Consider the following 17,094-nt stretch of genomic DNA (forward strand, 5'->3'; position numbering starts at 1 on the left):
CCATCCAAACACCATTCTTCCACCACGCACCACAGATGCCAATATCCAACCACAATTTACCTGTACCCTCTACCTAACACTTACACTACCCTCCCCGGGTATTCGTGATGGGGTCCATCCTCCTTTTCCCCATCCACACCTTCGCACCATCCACTCCACTCCACAGTTTCCGCCATACTCACTCCACGACCATCCATTCCATACTCCATACTCCATGTATTCCACACAACCATTCTCCATACACCTGTAGTTGCACACCTGTGCAATCACTCCTACTGGTGCTTCCTGCACCCTCCTTCCTTCCTGGACCATTTGGTCAACACAACACACAATCACCATTACTCCCTCATACACTTTTCACAATACACTTCTGAATACTCTTTCAATTCTCAAACAACCACACAGCATCATCTGATCTACCTGGTTTCCCGCTAACTTGGTGCTCCCCGTCCTCCCCTTAAACTAAGCACATACCACATCATTATCATCCAACTACCCTCTCTATGTCCCCACTACCTGTCCGATGTCGCTGCTTAACCTTACCGTTACCTATGGTCATTCTCTAGATCCCTACACACTTTATCCTAACCCTCCCGGGCTAGTTTTCACTGCCATAAACCCCATAAAACTATTGCTCCTTTGCCCCCGCTGTGAGGGATGGCAGAGTTGCCATCCCACCACATCGGGCATCTCTCACTATAAATCTTGCTCACCAAATTCCAGCCAATCTAAAATTTGCCACTCATTCTACCAATCATCTGCCAATCATCAAATTTTTGCCAATCACAAATTTTGCTGGTCAAATTCACTACTGCTATCTCCCTCTCACGTCTACTCACTTGAGCCTCTCGGTGCGCCAATTCATTTCCAAAGCCCGGCTTCGCAAAGCCGAGCAATGAATGCGGGTGGTTTGTTGCCGGCGGTTGGATCCGTCCGGCATTCGGTGCATGGAAGGGGGCTTACCCGGGCCGAGATTCCACGCACCATCTCGGCATGGAGCCGTCCGATGGCCCGATCTCGCCCTGCCGGAACGCCTCAACCACAAAGGGTTGCCGTGACGACCCTTCCTTGGTGTCCTTGAACCGGGCCACCCGCTCCGCTTAGTGGAGCACAGACGTGGCCGTTCAGAGCGAGGCCCGGCGTGGATCGCGTACGGCGGTTCTTTCCAAACTGCCGTGGTTACGATCCCCGCTGGTTCCCGCGGCACACAACGCCCGGCACGAACCGAGGGCTCGCTCCGGCTACAAGTCGATCTAACCGCTAACCCGGTTACCGTCGATGCTTCACCTGCAGGCTCACATGCATACGCGACCCCTTTCATCCTCACCGAGCTCGGTGCTCCAACGCCGCCCGTACACCCCGCGTACGTTGTCACAGCACTCGTTCTTGTTTCGCTCATAGACTTCGTTACACACCCGACCACCGCACACCTTAGCACACACTCGTCGTTCACACACCTCACCAACACACCTCTTCGCGGCCCCTCCTCTGTCACATCCCCGGTGACAACCACGGGTGTGCACTCACTTGCACACCCAATCACGTGCTTTACTACTAACTCCAGGGTGCATTCCCACACGCGCTCGACCATCTCAGGTGTGCATCCTTCCATTCCAGGTGTACATTCTCTCTCACCTGCCACAACCAACTCACGCTCCGTGTCACTCTCACTACTTTCACCACCACACTCGGTCGCGCATTCACCCGTACTCTTGACAGCGCACTCTGTAATCAGGCACTCCTCTGTCACACACCTTTTTCGCGCATCCTCTTCCGCACACTCTCCCGTTACGCCCTCCGTAACACTCACCACAGGTGTGCATTCTTCCGTTACATCCCCCGTTACATCCACACTACGCGCTTCCATGTGCCCCCCCGCACACGTGCCAACACCAACTCACTCTCGACAGCACACTCACGCCTCAGCGCGCACTTTTTCCTCACACATCCCATAGTCGGACATTCTCGCACACCTCCTCCTTCACACTCTGCACCTGTCGCACACTTTACCAGCGGCCTCTCACGAACACCCCGGTCCAAACCAACCTCCAAGCCGACTGAATCTCCCCTCACACCATATACACTTCCGAGTATATCGCCACTCACCTTGGCACCTCGTCTCCGCTTCTCCCCCGCCGCCTGCAAACTCTTTATTTGGTTAGCGAGCACACCATCACGATTTGAGCACAGACCTTGCACATAATCCATCACTTCCTCCTTTATCTCCTTTTTAGTTTCCCTCCGTCTCTTCTTAATTTCACTCACCCCCTCTTCCACTTCCTCTAATTTCTCCCTTACCTCCTTCATTTCCCGGTGCGCCCCCTCGATCTCTTCCTCTAACGCCACCTTGACCGTTTCTATGTGCGTCCTCACCTCCCGGTCTTTCGTCTCCATTGCCTCCGTCACCTCGTCCAACCTCTTTGTCAACCCCTCATGTACCATCCGACATTCCCTCTTCGTCGCTATTAATTCATTTTTGATTTATTTTTGTGTCGCTTTCAACCCTCCTAGTACCGCAGTGTTCTTTTCCAATTGATCCACTAGTTCCTTTTGTCCCACCGTCAGCTGCTCCACTCCCCTCGTCAGATCTTCTATGCCCTCCTGTAACCTAGCCGTACTACTTCTCACCTCTTTCTCCATACGCTTCTCACCTCGCTTTACCTCCTCGCGTACCCCCGAGACAGCCTCGCCCACACCTCGTCTTATCTTCTCCCCCATCTCCTCCATTTATTTTGTAGATGCCGCCTTCATCTGTTCCAATTCATTCCTCTGAGCATCCATTTTACCTTCCAACCCGATTTTCACATCCTCTATCTGGTTCCCCATTTGTTTGATTTCCCGGGCGGATTGCTCCCCTATTTCCCACAATTTGTCTTCCATCTTGTCTTATAGCCCAGTTAACCCATTCTTCACCCCTTTTATCCCGTTGTCTAACCCCTCAAATTTATTGTCTAACCCCTCAAATTTATTGTCTAACCCCTCAAATTTATTGTCTAACCCCTTAAAATTATTTGGTGCCGCTGTAACCACGTGCGCGAGGGCGCCATCTTGCGCACCTGATACCCCCGCAACCACTTCACCATTGCTCTCCTCCTCCATTTCCTCCCTGTGGTCCTGGGTTACCCCTAACCCCTTTTCTAATTCCCCCACCGGCATCCCATCACCTTGACCATCCATGGCACGATTTTTAATTTTAAGATGTTAAATAAAATTGTGGGCCACTCGTAATTTGAGTGTGCTAAGCGCTTCAGGTCCGAATCTTGCTCCCGACACCAAATGTTATGGAACCCAACGTCGGCCTCTGTTCCCCTTATCGAGGGGGGATTAATCCCCTCGTTTATGACTGACCGACGTGGTCCCTGACGCTGCCCAGCTACCTCCGGAAAGGTAGGTGCACAGCCCCGTTCGTACCGCGGACAGATGTTAATTGCTGAGCGGTTTTTTTAGCAACCGCGGCACGAACTATTAACAAGGACTAGACCCGATCCTTGAATGTTGGCCAAATCGTGCCACAGGTTTTCAATTGGGAAATCACAACGACGACGGATGTAAGGGAAAGAAAGGCAAGGTAGGAAGAACAAATCTAATTTATTATTATTATTTACAAGACCAAAAGAACCAAGGAGAATGGAAAGATAAGAAAATAAAGGCAGAAAGAGGGACGGACCAGAAGGACACAGTGCAACACTAGCTTACCTATAAACAGTCTTACTTAAACCCAGGGACAAGACACACAAAACAAACTCACGTACACAAAAGGATGGAAGGACAGGAATGGTTTGGGATGGCAGAGGAGGGTCCAGGTAGATGGTAGGCATCGAGGTCCAGCTCTAAGCGCGCGCTCCGATCCGCGCTCTTGGGGTCGAGGCGAAAACCCGGCAAACACAGCGCCGCTTCTGGCTGGCAGCGAGGAGCCGGCAGCTCCACGTATTTGGTTTCACACCGGCGACTGTCTCCCGCGTCCTCCGCCTCCTGCGTCTCGGACGCTCTTTTCCTCTTCCGCAGAATCTGCCTCTGGTCCAGCGCACCTCCCTCAAATCCCTCTCACTGCTTCTCCTCTGGCCCCTTACGCATCTCTTCTCATCTCATCCGCCGCGAAAAGGCTTGCGCGGGCGCTTATATAACGCGCTTCCAGATCAATGCGCGCCATGCCCGTGATGGTATCTCATCAGCCCTGGTTGGCTGGTCGGGGCTCGCTGGCTCCACCTTTGATGACGAGGTGGTGCCACGCCCATGATCCGACGGCTCCTCCTCCTTCTTCTCCAGCTTAACCATGTGCGTAATGGAGGTTTTGGGGCGATTTGAGCGAGCCCCAGCCAAAGGGCAGCGAACGCTGCCGGCAATTCCGTTTTGGTGGCAATTGAAAAGGGATTCTACCTTGTTCCAATTTGGTGCATTGCAGTGTTAACTAGTGGGAAGACAGAACCTTAACCTAATACACATAATAGGGAGATAACTACTGAACAAAGGAACTCTATGATTGGCTACGTGATTGTATATGGAATAACTACGGGAACGACCTTTGACCTTTATACACAACAAATGGAGGAAGGAGGGTGATATTTTACAACAATTAAACACAATTCTCATATCCATAACACTATATATATATATATATATATATATATATATATATATATATACATATATATATACATATATATATATATATATATATATATATACATATATATATATATATATATAATTATATATATATATATATATATATATATATATATATATATATATATATATATATATATATATATATAAATATATATATATTTATACATACATACATACATACATACATACATACATACATGCATACATACATACATACAAACATAAATACATATACATATGCATAATTGCATGTACAGTCACGTGAAAAAGTAAGTACACCCCATGTAAAGTTTTGACTTTTTCAACATATTTCAACATACAGCTATTTGATCTTCATTTCAACAATATTGATAGATAAAGGTGATATAATATAACCAATATCATGAAAAATTTACATTTTGTAGTCCATTGTATAATTTAAATAATCATAAATGCAAATGTCGTATGTGGAAAAAGAAAGTACACCCTTGGCTCTAATAGGTGGTATTGCCCCCTTTGGCAAAAACAACCTCAAGTAGGCGTTTCTTATAACTGTCTACCAGTCTCTGACATCGACTGGGAGAAATTTTTGCCCACTCCTCCATGCAGAATACTTTCAGCTGTGCGATGTTTGAGGGGTTTCTTGGATGCACAGCTCATTTCAAATCCCCCCACAACATCTCGATGGGATTTAGATCCGGGCTTTGACTTGGCCATTCCAGAACCCCCATTTCTGTCTTTTCAGCCATTCCTTGGTGGATTTACTGGTATGTATAGGGTCATCATGTTGCAAGGTCCATCCTTCGGTTGAGCTTCAACTTTCCGACAGATGGCCTCACATTATCCTCATGCATCCTCTGGTGCAATGACGAATTCATACTGGATTATATGATGGTGAGCTGCCCAGACCCTGATGCAGCAAAGCTGCCCCAAACCATAATATTTCCACCACCATGCTTTGCAGTTGGTATTAGGTTCTTGTGGTAAAATGCTGTCTTTGGTTTTCGCCAAACATGTCTTCTGGTACTGTGGCCAAATAGCTCGACCTTTGACTCATCTGTCCAGAGCACATTGTTCCAGAAGTACTGGTCTTTGCCGAGGTGTTCATTGGCAAACTTTAGTCTTGCCCTGATGTTCTTTCTGGACAGCAAAGGTTTCCTCCTGGCACACCTCCCATGTAGATCAAATTTGTCCAGCCTCTTTCTAATGGTAGACTCGTGTACTTTGACATCAACAGTGGAAAGAGCTACCTGTAGGTCCCGTGATGACATTCTGGGGTTCTTAGAGACTTCTTTCAGCATCTTGCGGTCTGCTCTCGGGCTGAACTTGCTGGGGCGGCCTGGCCTGAGCAAGTTGGCAGTTGTTTGGAATCTTCTCCACTTGTAGATGATCTTCAGGACTGTCGAATGATTGATTTCAAATTGTTTGGAGATCTTTTAAAATCCCTTCCCAGACTCGTAGGCATCTATAACCTTCTTTCTGAAGGCCTCAGAGAGCTCTTTTGATCTAGGCATGGTGACCCCGCACACTTCAACAACAAAGAGCAAACCAAACTAAATGTCTGAGGTTTAAATAAGACAGGTTCCTCCAAGATCCTCTCGAACAATGTTCTAATCATTTGCACCTGAGCTGGTGCACCTGATTCTAATTTTATGTATTTGACGAAGTGATAAATGTAGGGGTGTACTTACTTTTTCCACATGCGAAATTTGCATTTATGTTTATTTAAATTATACAATGGATGACAAAATGTAAATGTTTCATGATATTTGTTATATTATATCACCTTTATCTATCAATATTGTTGAAATGAAGATCAAATAGCTGTATGTTGAAATATGTTGGAAAAGTCAAAACTTTACATGGGGTGTACTGTACTTACTTTTTCACGTGACTGTACATCCACACGACTGTACATCCACACACTACTGTGCCTGTATGTATTATATATCCACAGTTATTAAGGCAGCAGCTCCTAAACTTAATATAACTGTACTTGCATTGTGTGAGGCTCGCAGGGCCCATGTGAGACCAATTGGCATGATCCAACATTGCGTGTCACGTGTGATCAAGTCAAGTTGTCAAAAGAGCCTTATTTACTGGGTGTAATTTTACGGTTTGTCTGACAGTATTTCAAAACGGGGAGTTGCACAGGCTTTGCTTTGGTGCTGTTTCTGTGATGTGGAGCGTGTTGTGATGATTCTACATGGAACATCTTTGTGTTCTCTGGCGGGTTCTACTGAACTCTGTCACAGACTGCCATTTCAGGTACCACGGGCCTTTCGAGGCTGACAAAAGACTCAGCCAGAAATAACTGTTTGTCTCTACTTCTAAGATGTGTTGTAATGTTGGTAAGGTTTTTTTGTATTTTGTCCATACAAAGTTCAGATTGGTCACTTATGTTAGTGTGCTGAAAGAGACGAGGCCGCTTCGAGATCTGTGGAACAGGGCAGGACCGTGTCTGTCAAACATAAAGTTAAAAGAGCCAGGAGAAAATTATTTTATCAAGCGGGGGAAGCGATTATGCAGCCGTCTCTCCGTGCCCTATTAACTAAATCACTATTTATATCTCCTGATCTAGTTTTCTGAGTTTTTACACAATTTTAAATTGACAAGTTTTAATTCAAATTATGAAGGAGTGCGATGAAAATTATATTTCCACAATATAGTCACGTGCCCAACATGTGCTCCAAATTACACACACATTAGAAAAAGTACCCATCCCCATTGATGTAAAAGAAAGCAAAAGTATCCATCCCCAATGACAGGAAAAGTTGAAGTTAATTTTTCAATTCAAAATTTTTCATTGGTTTTTAAAAAGGATAATTGTGTTGCACTCTTGGTTTCACGGCTCTGAGCTACTAACACCACCCACCGTGAAATGGGGGTGCAACATCAGGTGGCGGAGGTTCAATTTGTCAAAAAAGAAGGCAAAATATTCTGCCTGCAAAATAAAATTTGGCTTCAATGGTATTCATGCCTGTTCTCCCCTCATTTCAAAAGTGAGAGTTGAGCTTTTAACACGCAGCACGGACAGCAGCAGCTACGGGAGCGGCAGGGGGTCATGTTGCTATCCTTATTATCATTGCTCATTATTATTACTATTACTTACTGTATGTTAGATCAGGTCATTGAAAAGTTCAGACCGTGCCTCACCATTCTAAATTTCCAATAGTAAAATTTACTTCCGTAAGGGTGTCAGGCGGAGGTGATAAGGTAGGCGGGGGGAGGGGAGGAGGGAAAGAATATTGCATGTCAAAAACCCCTCGCGGTGTGGGGATATTGTTTCGTAATATCATTAGTATTATGCTATCATAGGTGTTGTTACTTTTGTAATGAGAAGTGGCTTTGGAAAAACGCCAAGAAAAGCGCCATGGAAGAACTCCACGTTAGCAGCAGGAAGGGTCGTGTTATTAACCCTTGTGGAGTACATAGACTACAGTAGATATTCAAACAGGTGCGTTCATCAATGTGACATGCATTGAGTGATGTCCGGATTCCTCAAAATTTCTTTCAGTATAGTGTGAAACAGCATTAACGACTGTTTAAAAATGTAATCATACGTGTTTGTGGTTTATAATATTTTTACTTCTGGTAGAAGCTGCTGCTCCCACAAAAACACCACAATAAGCTATTTATACACTTTAACATGGCGCTTGTTCAAGGAGGAAAAGCCCTTGGGGGGGGGGGGGGGGGGGAGGGATATTATTAGTGTTTTAATATTGTTTTGTAATAACATTAATATTATATTATTATCATTAGTTTTATTAGAAGCGTCCTTGGAAAAACGGCACGATAAAGCTGTCTTAGCATGGATATATACACCTCAACACGCAACCCCATTGACGGGGAAAACCCCCTTGGTGGAGAAAACCCTCTTTGGGAGGGGGGCAACATAATTGGGTACAACCTTCATTGGTTGACCCTTCGTCCTCCTGTTAGGTTTGGTTGAGATTGCATAAATGACGATCGAATGTATTGCTGTCCAAATCGTTAGACACAGACAAACCGACACCAAATTGTGTATTTTAGTATGATGATGACTTCCCTTCCAAGGCACATAAACACAGAAAGAGACCATTCGGCCCATCAATGCTTGCCAACGTATGAAAGTTTTTTTTTGTACACAAGAGTCAAGGCTTGTGCAAGATCGAAAACACTGAGTGGGTCACGACGCAACAGGAGAAAAGGACCAGCAGGGAGAGGGGGGGGTGGGGGTGGGTGGGGGGGGGGGGGAGATACACCACCAACAGCAGATGTGATGTACAAAATAGAGGGAGACTTGGACAAACAATGCAAAGGGGAGGAGTGGGGTGGATGGGATGGATACAGAGGGAACTTTTTCAATTCTAAACGGATCATCATGAAACTTTATGAAGTTGGAGAGGCAGACTCAACTGAGAAGGCTATTGGTTTTTGAGGTCAAAGGTCATCTTGAGGTCACATTTATAAAATCGTCATTTTTCATTTGATCGACTTGAAAGTTGAACAACATTTGCATATCGAGTCACTGAATTAGAAAACCAACTATTTGAGGTCAAAAGGTCAAAGGTCAACTTAATGGCAAACTTCTAAAATCATCAATTTTCATCTGCACAATTGTCAATCATCCAATCGACTTGAAAATTCTTACTTATTTGGAGTCTTACAGATCTTTTGGGTTTTAAGGGTCCTCAGAGTATTTTGTGTCGTTTTGGGTCTTTGGAGTATATGGGGTCTTTTGAGTCTTTTGGGTCCTCAGCAGGGTATTTTGAGTCTATGGGCTCTTTTGGGTCTTTGGCTTCTTTTAGGTCTTTGTGGTCTTTTCGGTCCTCTGAGTCTTTAGAGTATTTTTGGTCTTCGGGCTCCTTAAGGGACTTTGGGGTATTTTAGGTTCTCTGGGTCTTCAAAGTCCTCATAGTAGGGAAGCCAAGGCCCTAAAATCCTGATGGAGATGGGCATGGATGCTATACTTGGCTTGACTGTATTTTCTGGTTGATATATCCATTCCTCATAGATTATATGTTGTGTGCTCGGCGAAAGCTCTCGCGAACTCAAATTATGGTCCAAATTTTGAACTTTTGAATGCACAATTTTGGCCAAAAATTAGGGGTAGGGAAAATACATTTGGGACTTGCATTGGGTCAGCGTTCAAGTAAACATACATGTTAGGCCTCAATTGAAAGGTCTTGGCCCAAGCTACTATTTGGTAGTAAAATTATTTTAATTATATCATTAATGATGTCACTAGAGAGCAAAAGGTCATCGATCTTAAAGGGGAAGTGAATATCTAGGTACCTCTTCAATAAAATAACTGAAATATTACTCAAGAAAGTAAACTCACGAACAAAGTTTTTGATGGCAAGATATTCATCAAAAGTAATATAGTCATTATGTTAACCCCAAAGAGGCATTTTACATGGTCGTCAGAAGGTGGCAATTCGCGCATGCATGACCTGGATTTGTAATTCAAGGCAATGGGTAGCAAGGAAGTCTAGACGATCTCACTTATCTATTTTAATCATACCAAAAGCCATTTCTAGTTTCATGGAATTCAGTATTCGACATCTGATGATAAACCAAACTTTTGTGAAGAAGAGGTTCATTTAAATTCCCAGAAAAATATTTTTGCCATACAGTGCAAAAAATAATTTGTTGGCTGAAATGACAATATCTGCTGTGACATCTAAGGTTTCCTCAATGTTGGCATATTTTGCGAGGGCCCAAGAATGGGTGCAGTCCAAAGCAATTTTGAGTGCGCATTTTTATTTTCAACAAAATAAGGGTAGCTGTATGTCACATCCTGCTATATTGTATGCAGCCAAGAGTATTGCTGTTATGTCTACTGTTGGATAGGTGGAGGAGGGTTTATGGGCTATTCTGTGGCATGGCAGAAGTACATTGGTTCTCTGGTTTGGACTGGAGCATGAGAAGGTAGTTTTATATGTCCATAGTTCATTTAATTCAGGCATGTGGGATACATGGTAGATGGCCATGATTACAATATCTGTATCATTGGCTACAATGACCACTCTGTTGTATTTATCTTCTTGCATGCAGTGGGAAATATGTGCAAATATCCATGAGTCGGCCTCCTCATGGGGTTGCCAATTTAAATCGGACACTTCAGAGGCTGTATTTCTTGTTAACTTGATGGCTGGTCCAGGTGAAAATCTTCCAATGATGACTTGATACTGATCTGGGATCGTTTGGGTGTCCTTTGAACAAAACTCTTGAAGGAAGTTCAGTAGCATCTCCTTGTTCTCCATTTTAAAAATGAAGTTTTTCTGCTACGGCGCAGAGAGAGCAGAGTGAGGACTAAAGTTCTTGAGATATCCCCTACCCACCCCACCCCCCACCCCCTAGTCATTTAGGTTCTGTGCAAAGCATCGACTTGTTATCACAGAACTTTCTTGTATTTGGAGTTGTTTAGTCTTCTGTGCAGGTGTTGTTGATTTTTTTTTTTTCAATTAATGTTTTCAGTTGTATAGGTTCCACTTTGTGGCTGTTTTCATCTTGTGCTATGGTAAGAGCTTTCAGGCCCACTCTTGTGCCTCCACTACCTCGTTGGATGAAGCCAATTGGCTTGTTGAAATGTTTGTGAGGTCTGTACTATTATGTCTGAAGGGGTTGATCATCTTCTCTGTGACATTGTCTTTTCTCTCTTCAACCTCTCTTCTCCTCCAGACAAGTCATCGCTGTACATATTCGCCATCATTTTAACCTGTTCTGATATTTACCCTCGCCAGAGGCTTTGGATGAAACTTGATGGTTGGGCTGGGTAGGTGACAATATTTGATTATTTTTTGGTGAAGGTACCCATGCAGATCTGGCCTATCAGTGGGCTACAAAACGTAAACTGTTCAGTCTGGAAGAGGTATGCTCTCTCTCTAATTCTTGTTTAGAATTTTTAATCTGGGCTTTTTACCTTTATCTATTACCTCTTTCTTTCTTCTCATTTTGTTTAACTTTCTATAACTATGTAGTTCCATATCGTTCTACTGAATGGGAGGGACATTAAACAATGACAACAATCTCCTCAATTGCAAAGCTCTGGAAACTGTTGTTATACACCAGGCTACACACAACGAACTTTGGCGAAGGAGGAGGCCATCATGCCTGTGCTGCACCAACGCCAGTATCCATCACCCATCCACACACAAGTGACCGACATCTGCCATTACCCCCATGCCCCTCTATCTCCAATGCATCCAGGTACCTATGCAATTCCAATTTCAACCTATCCACCCCCTCCCCTGCTACCACCTTTCCGGGGAGATAATTTCATGTATTGACCGCTCTCCGACCGAAAGACACCTGTCTTAATACTGTCCGAACTCTCATCTTCTTTACCATCAAGCTATGGCCCCTGGTCCTAACACTGTCCACTCTGCTGAAACCCTCCACTGCACTTATGTTGTCGACACCCTTCATTATCTTAAACATCTCCATCAAATCCACTCGCAATCGCCTCCTTTCAAATGTATAAAGTTCTGTATTCTTCAACCATTCCTCATAGGTTAGGCTAGCTATCCCTGGGATCAGTATAGTACCCCCTACGCTATCCATTCTATACGGCAACTACGTCCTTCCTCAGATGCGGTAATCAAAACGGAACACAATATCCTCACTAAATTATATTGTGTTCACACTACCTCTTTTTATTTATAATTCATCCATCTACGAATAAAACCTAAAACTCTGTTAGCTTTATCAATAGCTGCCTGGTACTGTGATGTCTGCTTACCCCCCCCCCCCCCCGCCCCTGTATCTATTACCACACATAGATCCATATCTTGTGGGACACACTCCAAGAATGCCTCTTGCATCATGTAATTCATATTTTCATTATTCTTCCCATTCCCAGCACCTTACATTTCTTTATGTTAAATTGCATCTGCTAATGTTTTGCTGAATCTATTAAAGTATCTAAACTTTCCTTTATCTGATCACATCCTCCCACTCCTCTCTGATATCTAACTTACGTCCAGGTTTTGTGTCCTCTGCAAATTTAGAAAGCTGACTCTTAATCCCACTGTCCAAATCATTGATGTCAATTGTGAATAATAATGGTCCTCGTATTAATCCCATATATCACGAAGCCAGTTTCCAATGCAGGTAGCTACTCTACCGGCCACACCACAAGTCCTCACCTGAGCTAACAATTTCCTATGTGGTACCTCATCACATGCCTTCTGAAAGTCAAGATACACTACATCCACTGCACTTCCCTCATCCACCCAATCAGAAACTACTTCATAAAACTCCAAGAAATTTGTCAAACATGATCTGCCTTTAGTAAATCCATACTGACTGCCTTTAATTGGTTTGAAATTATTCAAATGTTTCCCTATCCATTCCTTAATTAACGTCTCCCACACCTTAAGTCATAAAGTCATGCTAACATGTTTATATTGCCCCCAAATCCTCTCTGGATTCTTTATTAAATAATGGTGTTACATTTGCTACTCTCCAATCCTCAGGTACCTGTCCTGACCCCAACTGTTAAAGACATCTGCTGACATCTCGCTTATCTACCCTGCCAACTCGCGCAATACTCTTGAATGCTTTTTACCCGACCCCAAAGCCTTATCGTCTCATAATCCTTCTAGCTTCTTCTTCACATCCTCCACTCCAAATTGGAACCTTCTAAAAGCCATTGCACACCCCCTCGCCCCCTGCCTCCCTCACCCTGAGATAGATACTCTCAGCTATGAGATGCTCCCTTGACTGTTCCTGTGTAACTGTAGAAGCAGAAAATGATTTAATAAGACTGCCATCTCACCCTCATTGTCCACCAATTATACTGTGCCATTCCTCAATAGGCGCGCACTCATCTTGACCCTTACCTTACCCCTTATATACTTAAATTATATATTGATGTTGTGTTTAATGTTTTTGGCTATGTCCTTTTCATATTCCCTTTTGGCGTGCCGATTTATTTTCTTAACGTGTCTCTGTTTCCCCCTATGGCGAATGGTGATGTGATAATTGTGGTTATTGTTGTTTCGACGTTTTCTGATCAAAATAATGAATGGATGTTTGTTGAGTTCACTTTATCAGTTTTAGTATCAGTAGTGTAGCACTGAACCCCATGGACTGTTATACCGGGGTAACATTGAGGATAAGCTCTCAATGTCTATAAAATACTCCCAATTGCTCAGCGTCTCAAACAGCCCCGGGCAGTCTAGCCACATTCTGGCCTCTTTGTGGCAAGGTTGTTTTCACTAATGGGTAGGCAGGTGAGAGGTAAATCACTGGCACCTTAGAAGCAGTTGCTTGGGGGCAGATAGGGCTCGTTAGCCTTGGTAGGCAGCTCATCTAGGAGAAGGAAACTCTAAATCCAAATCCACTGCTGCCTTATGGTTAAGGTTTTGAAAGCAAAGGCTAAGGGTTTAATGGGGGTAAAGGCAGCAGTCCTTTTTAAAGGAGGTGGCCTCTGCATTTGTTAACCTGGGGCCACCCTTGGGCAAGGTGGAATTACCCCCACTAGCAACGGTACCTCCGCCCTATGGGCGGGGCTTCAATTGGGAAGCCGAAATGAAAAGGCAAAATATCAGAAATTGAAGGCAGAATTTTTTTTTTTAAACGATTCATATAAACATCCGTTAAATCATATCACACGTAAATCATCAAAATCAAAACAGTATCTTTAGAATTTCAATAAAAGCCACATCACTGTTCATATCGGTAAATATTATTCCATCGTGTTTCAAATCGTGATATCAACTGTACGCTTTTCTTTAGGGAAAAGAATTGAATGATTTTGTACCTCTTCTTCAGCTTCGAACTTCAGGATAGACGACATTGCTGATAAAAGTTCCTTTTCTAGAATTGCACGAATATGTGAATTGTGATTGTGTTTCATTGTGATGTTTGTGCGGCGAAGGGCTGTGTGTACAAAGGGCAGGGACTTAATCAACGCGAGCTGATGACTCGCACTTACTGGGAATTCCTCGTTCGTGGGACACTGTCTCAAGCCCCAGTCCCCATCACGGATGGGGCTCAACGGTTTACCCGAGCCTGACGGTGAAGGGCAAGGTACACGCTGGCCCGTCCAGTGTAGCGCGCGTGCGGCCCCGGACATCGAAGGGCATTAAACGTTCATTAAACATTAAACGTTCATTAAAGGATTACAAAACGAAAAACATTACGAAATTACGTTCACACCGTCACGTCAAACACTACCGTGAACACATACATCGTCACAACATCGTCACAATGAGAACATCATCACAATGAACGTTATGCGAACGCGAATGTTATGTGGGAGTCCAAATCTGAGAATGCTGGAGACCAAAGCTGAAATTGGGAAAACTAAATAGCGTATTTTACTCCTGGAGATCCCAGGATTACCCACCCAAAATATCTTTGCGATCGGTTCAGTAGTTTTTACGGTACCTTCGAACAGACAGACGGACATTTGGTGAATTATAGTAAGATTTAGCCTCGGGGAGGGTCGGCTCTGGTGCTGTGTCAAGAAAAGCTGGATTTAAGCGACCTATAGATACTGTCTCACAACCATCTTTCATATCGAGTATGGAGGTCTTCCTGGAGCATTGAGTAAAATATCTCTCACCTCCGTCGCATATTCTGGCGACGAGGAGCTAACAATGTATTTCAACCGTGACAAAAATACATTGTTCCGGGTGTCAAATTGTGCTTTGACTTGTGTAAACCACAGTTGCTGGTCATTAGGCCAGAACGTCGGGAGCTTTACCGAAACCAGTCAACAATGAAGCTGGTTGAGCGACCAGGAAAGGTGCAGCTGCTTGGTTGTCCCTGGCGACTGAATGGTCGTTTGTAACTCCTTTTCCATCTATTTGTATCACGTGGGGGTCACCAATTTAGTGTGGAAGGAAAAGATGTCTGAGGCGTTTGGAATTCAAGTCAATGCTTTATTCCACCCTCAACCAACCGAACCCACTCGTCTCACTACCAGTTCCACCGATCCTTTGTAGCCTTGAAGCACAATGCTGTCCTCTCTCGATTCGAGATGAAAGCCTCGATGAACCCGAACTCGAGCATATTTACTGTACATATACTCATACTAAAATATGCAATTTGGCATCTGTCTGTCTGTCTGACCGTGATACATTCGGTCGTTACTTATCCAACCTAAACCAAACTTGACAGGAGGACTAAGGGTCATATGATGGAGGTTGTAGCAACATAACTCCAGCCCCTGCCCCCTCTGCAAGAGAATTTTCCAACTTTGGCGAAATCCGTGTTGAGGTGTATATCCGTGTTGACGTCGATAATCGTGGCATTTTTCCAAGGCTACTTCTAATATCAAAAGTAATATTAATATTAATATTAATAATATCCCCTCTCCCCAAGGAGTTTTTTTCTCCGTGTTAATGTGTATATAAATAGCTTATCATGTTGTTTCATGGGGCAAGCTTATACCAGAAGTAAAAAAAATATTATAAACCACAAACACTAAAGGTATTGTAAGCCACCACAAAAATATTATAAACCGCAAAAACAAACACTATTTCAGTTTAATGCCGTTTAACACTAAACTGAAAGGAATCTGGAGGACTCCTAACATCCTTGAAGCATTATATGATTATCGCATCCACCACAGACTAACGGACCAGAAGCTAGATTTACCGTAAACTATATACCCCAAAGAAGATAATATAACATGACCCTTCCTGTCGCTCCCATAGGGAGTGAGTGTACTAGTAACATGAAAGACAAAATGATACCGCTACACTACGTAGAGGATTCTCTTATAGAGAACAATGGCTAGGATCACCCATTTAGTATAGATACCGCCTGGAAAAGGGCAATGGCAAACCATTTCTGTCTGTACATTCCAATAAAACAATCATGATCACAAATCCAAGAGATAAAGCCATCATGTTGGATGATGAGCCCCCAGGTGTAAAAGCACCCAAATGATTGCTGAGCAAGAGCATTGTTTTGATGAGTAGGACTGACGGGACTAGATCAAACCTGTAAATAAATCCAGTTGCTGAGGTCGTCAAAACTGAAAGTCGAACTCTGAGATTCTCAAATGTTCACAAAATTGGAACATGGAATGAAAAAATTGGAACAAGGTCATTGAATCAGGGAATGATAAATTTAATAAAGTGAGGGATGGGGGAGGACAAGAACTGAAATTATGGGGATACCTAAACTTAGATGAACTGATTGGAAAAGTTTCAATGTGACGAGTTTCAATGAAGTGTTATTTCCTGGTCACAAAACCTATAAAAGAAATGGAGTGGCAAATGAAGAAATGAATTTGCAAAAAGAGCACGCAGGGTCAGTACAGGGATACAACCCAGTCAATGATAGGTTCATATCAGTCAGGTCGAAAGGACACCAAGTAAACAACACCATCATTCAGATACATTTGTATGCTCCAACTTCTGCAGCTCAGATGAAGAAAAGGTGCAGGAGTTTCATGGAAAGTTGCAGGAACTGGAAGACCAAGTGCCTAAAGGAGATGTTTTCATTATAATGGGAAACAGGAATGCAAAGATTGGAGAATAA

At 43.7% G+C, this 17,094-nt stretch overlaps 1 protein-coding gene across 3 annotated transcripts in view; it reads left to right on the forward strand.

The window, feature by feature from the left end:
• Positions 1–17,094, forward strand: part of LOC137421872 (transcription factor AP-2-alpha-like) — an 87,014-nt gene that overhangs the window by 65,485 nt on the left and 4,435 nt on the right. For 2 of the 3 annotated variants that reach the window (XM_068108357.2, XM_068108358.2), the window contains exon 7: positions 11,665–11,802. The exons of the other annotated variant lie outside the window; for it this stretch is intronic. In XM_068108357.2, coding sequence (XP_067964458.1) covers positions 11,665–11,802 — 138 coding nt within the window. The remainder of the gene's footprint in view (positions 1–11,664; positions 11,803–17,094) is intronic. 3 annotated transcript variants of the gene reach the window in all.

This window comes from Myxine glutinosa, chromosome 2, assembly GCF_964187855.1.
Source record: "Myxine glutinosa chromosome 2, kmMyxGlut1.1, whole genome shotgun sequence".
NCBI classification, from domain to species: Eukaryota; Metazoa; Chordata; class Myxini; order Myxiniformes; family Myxinidae; genus Myxine; species Myxine glutinosa.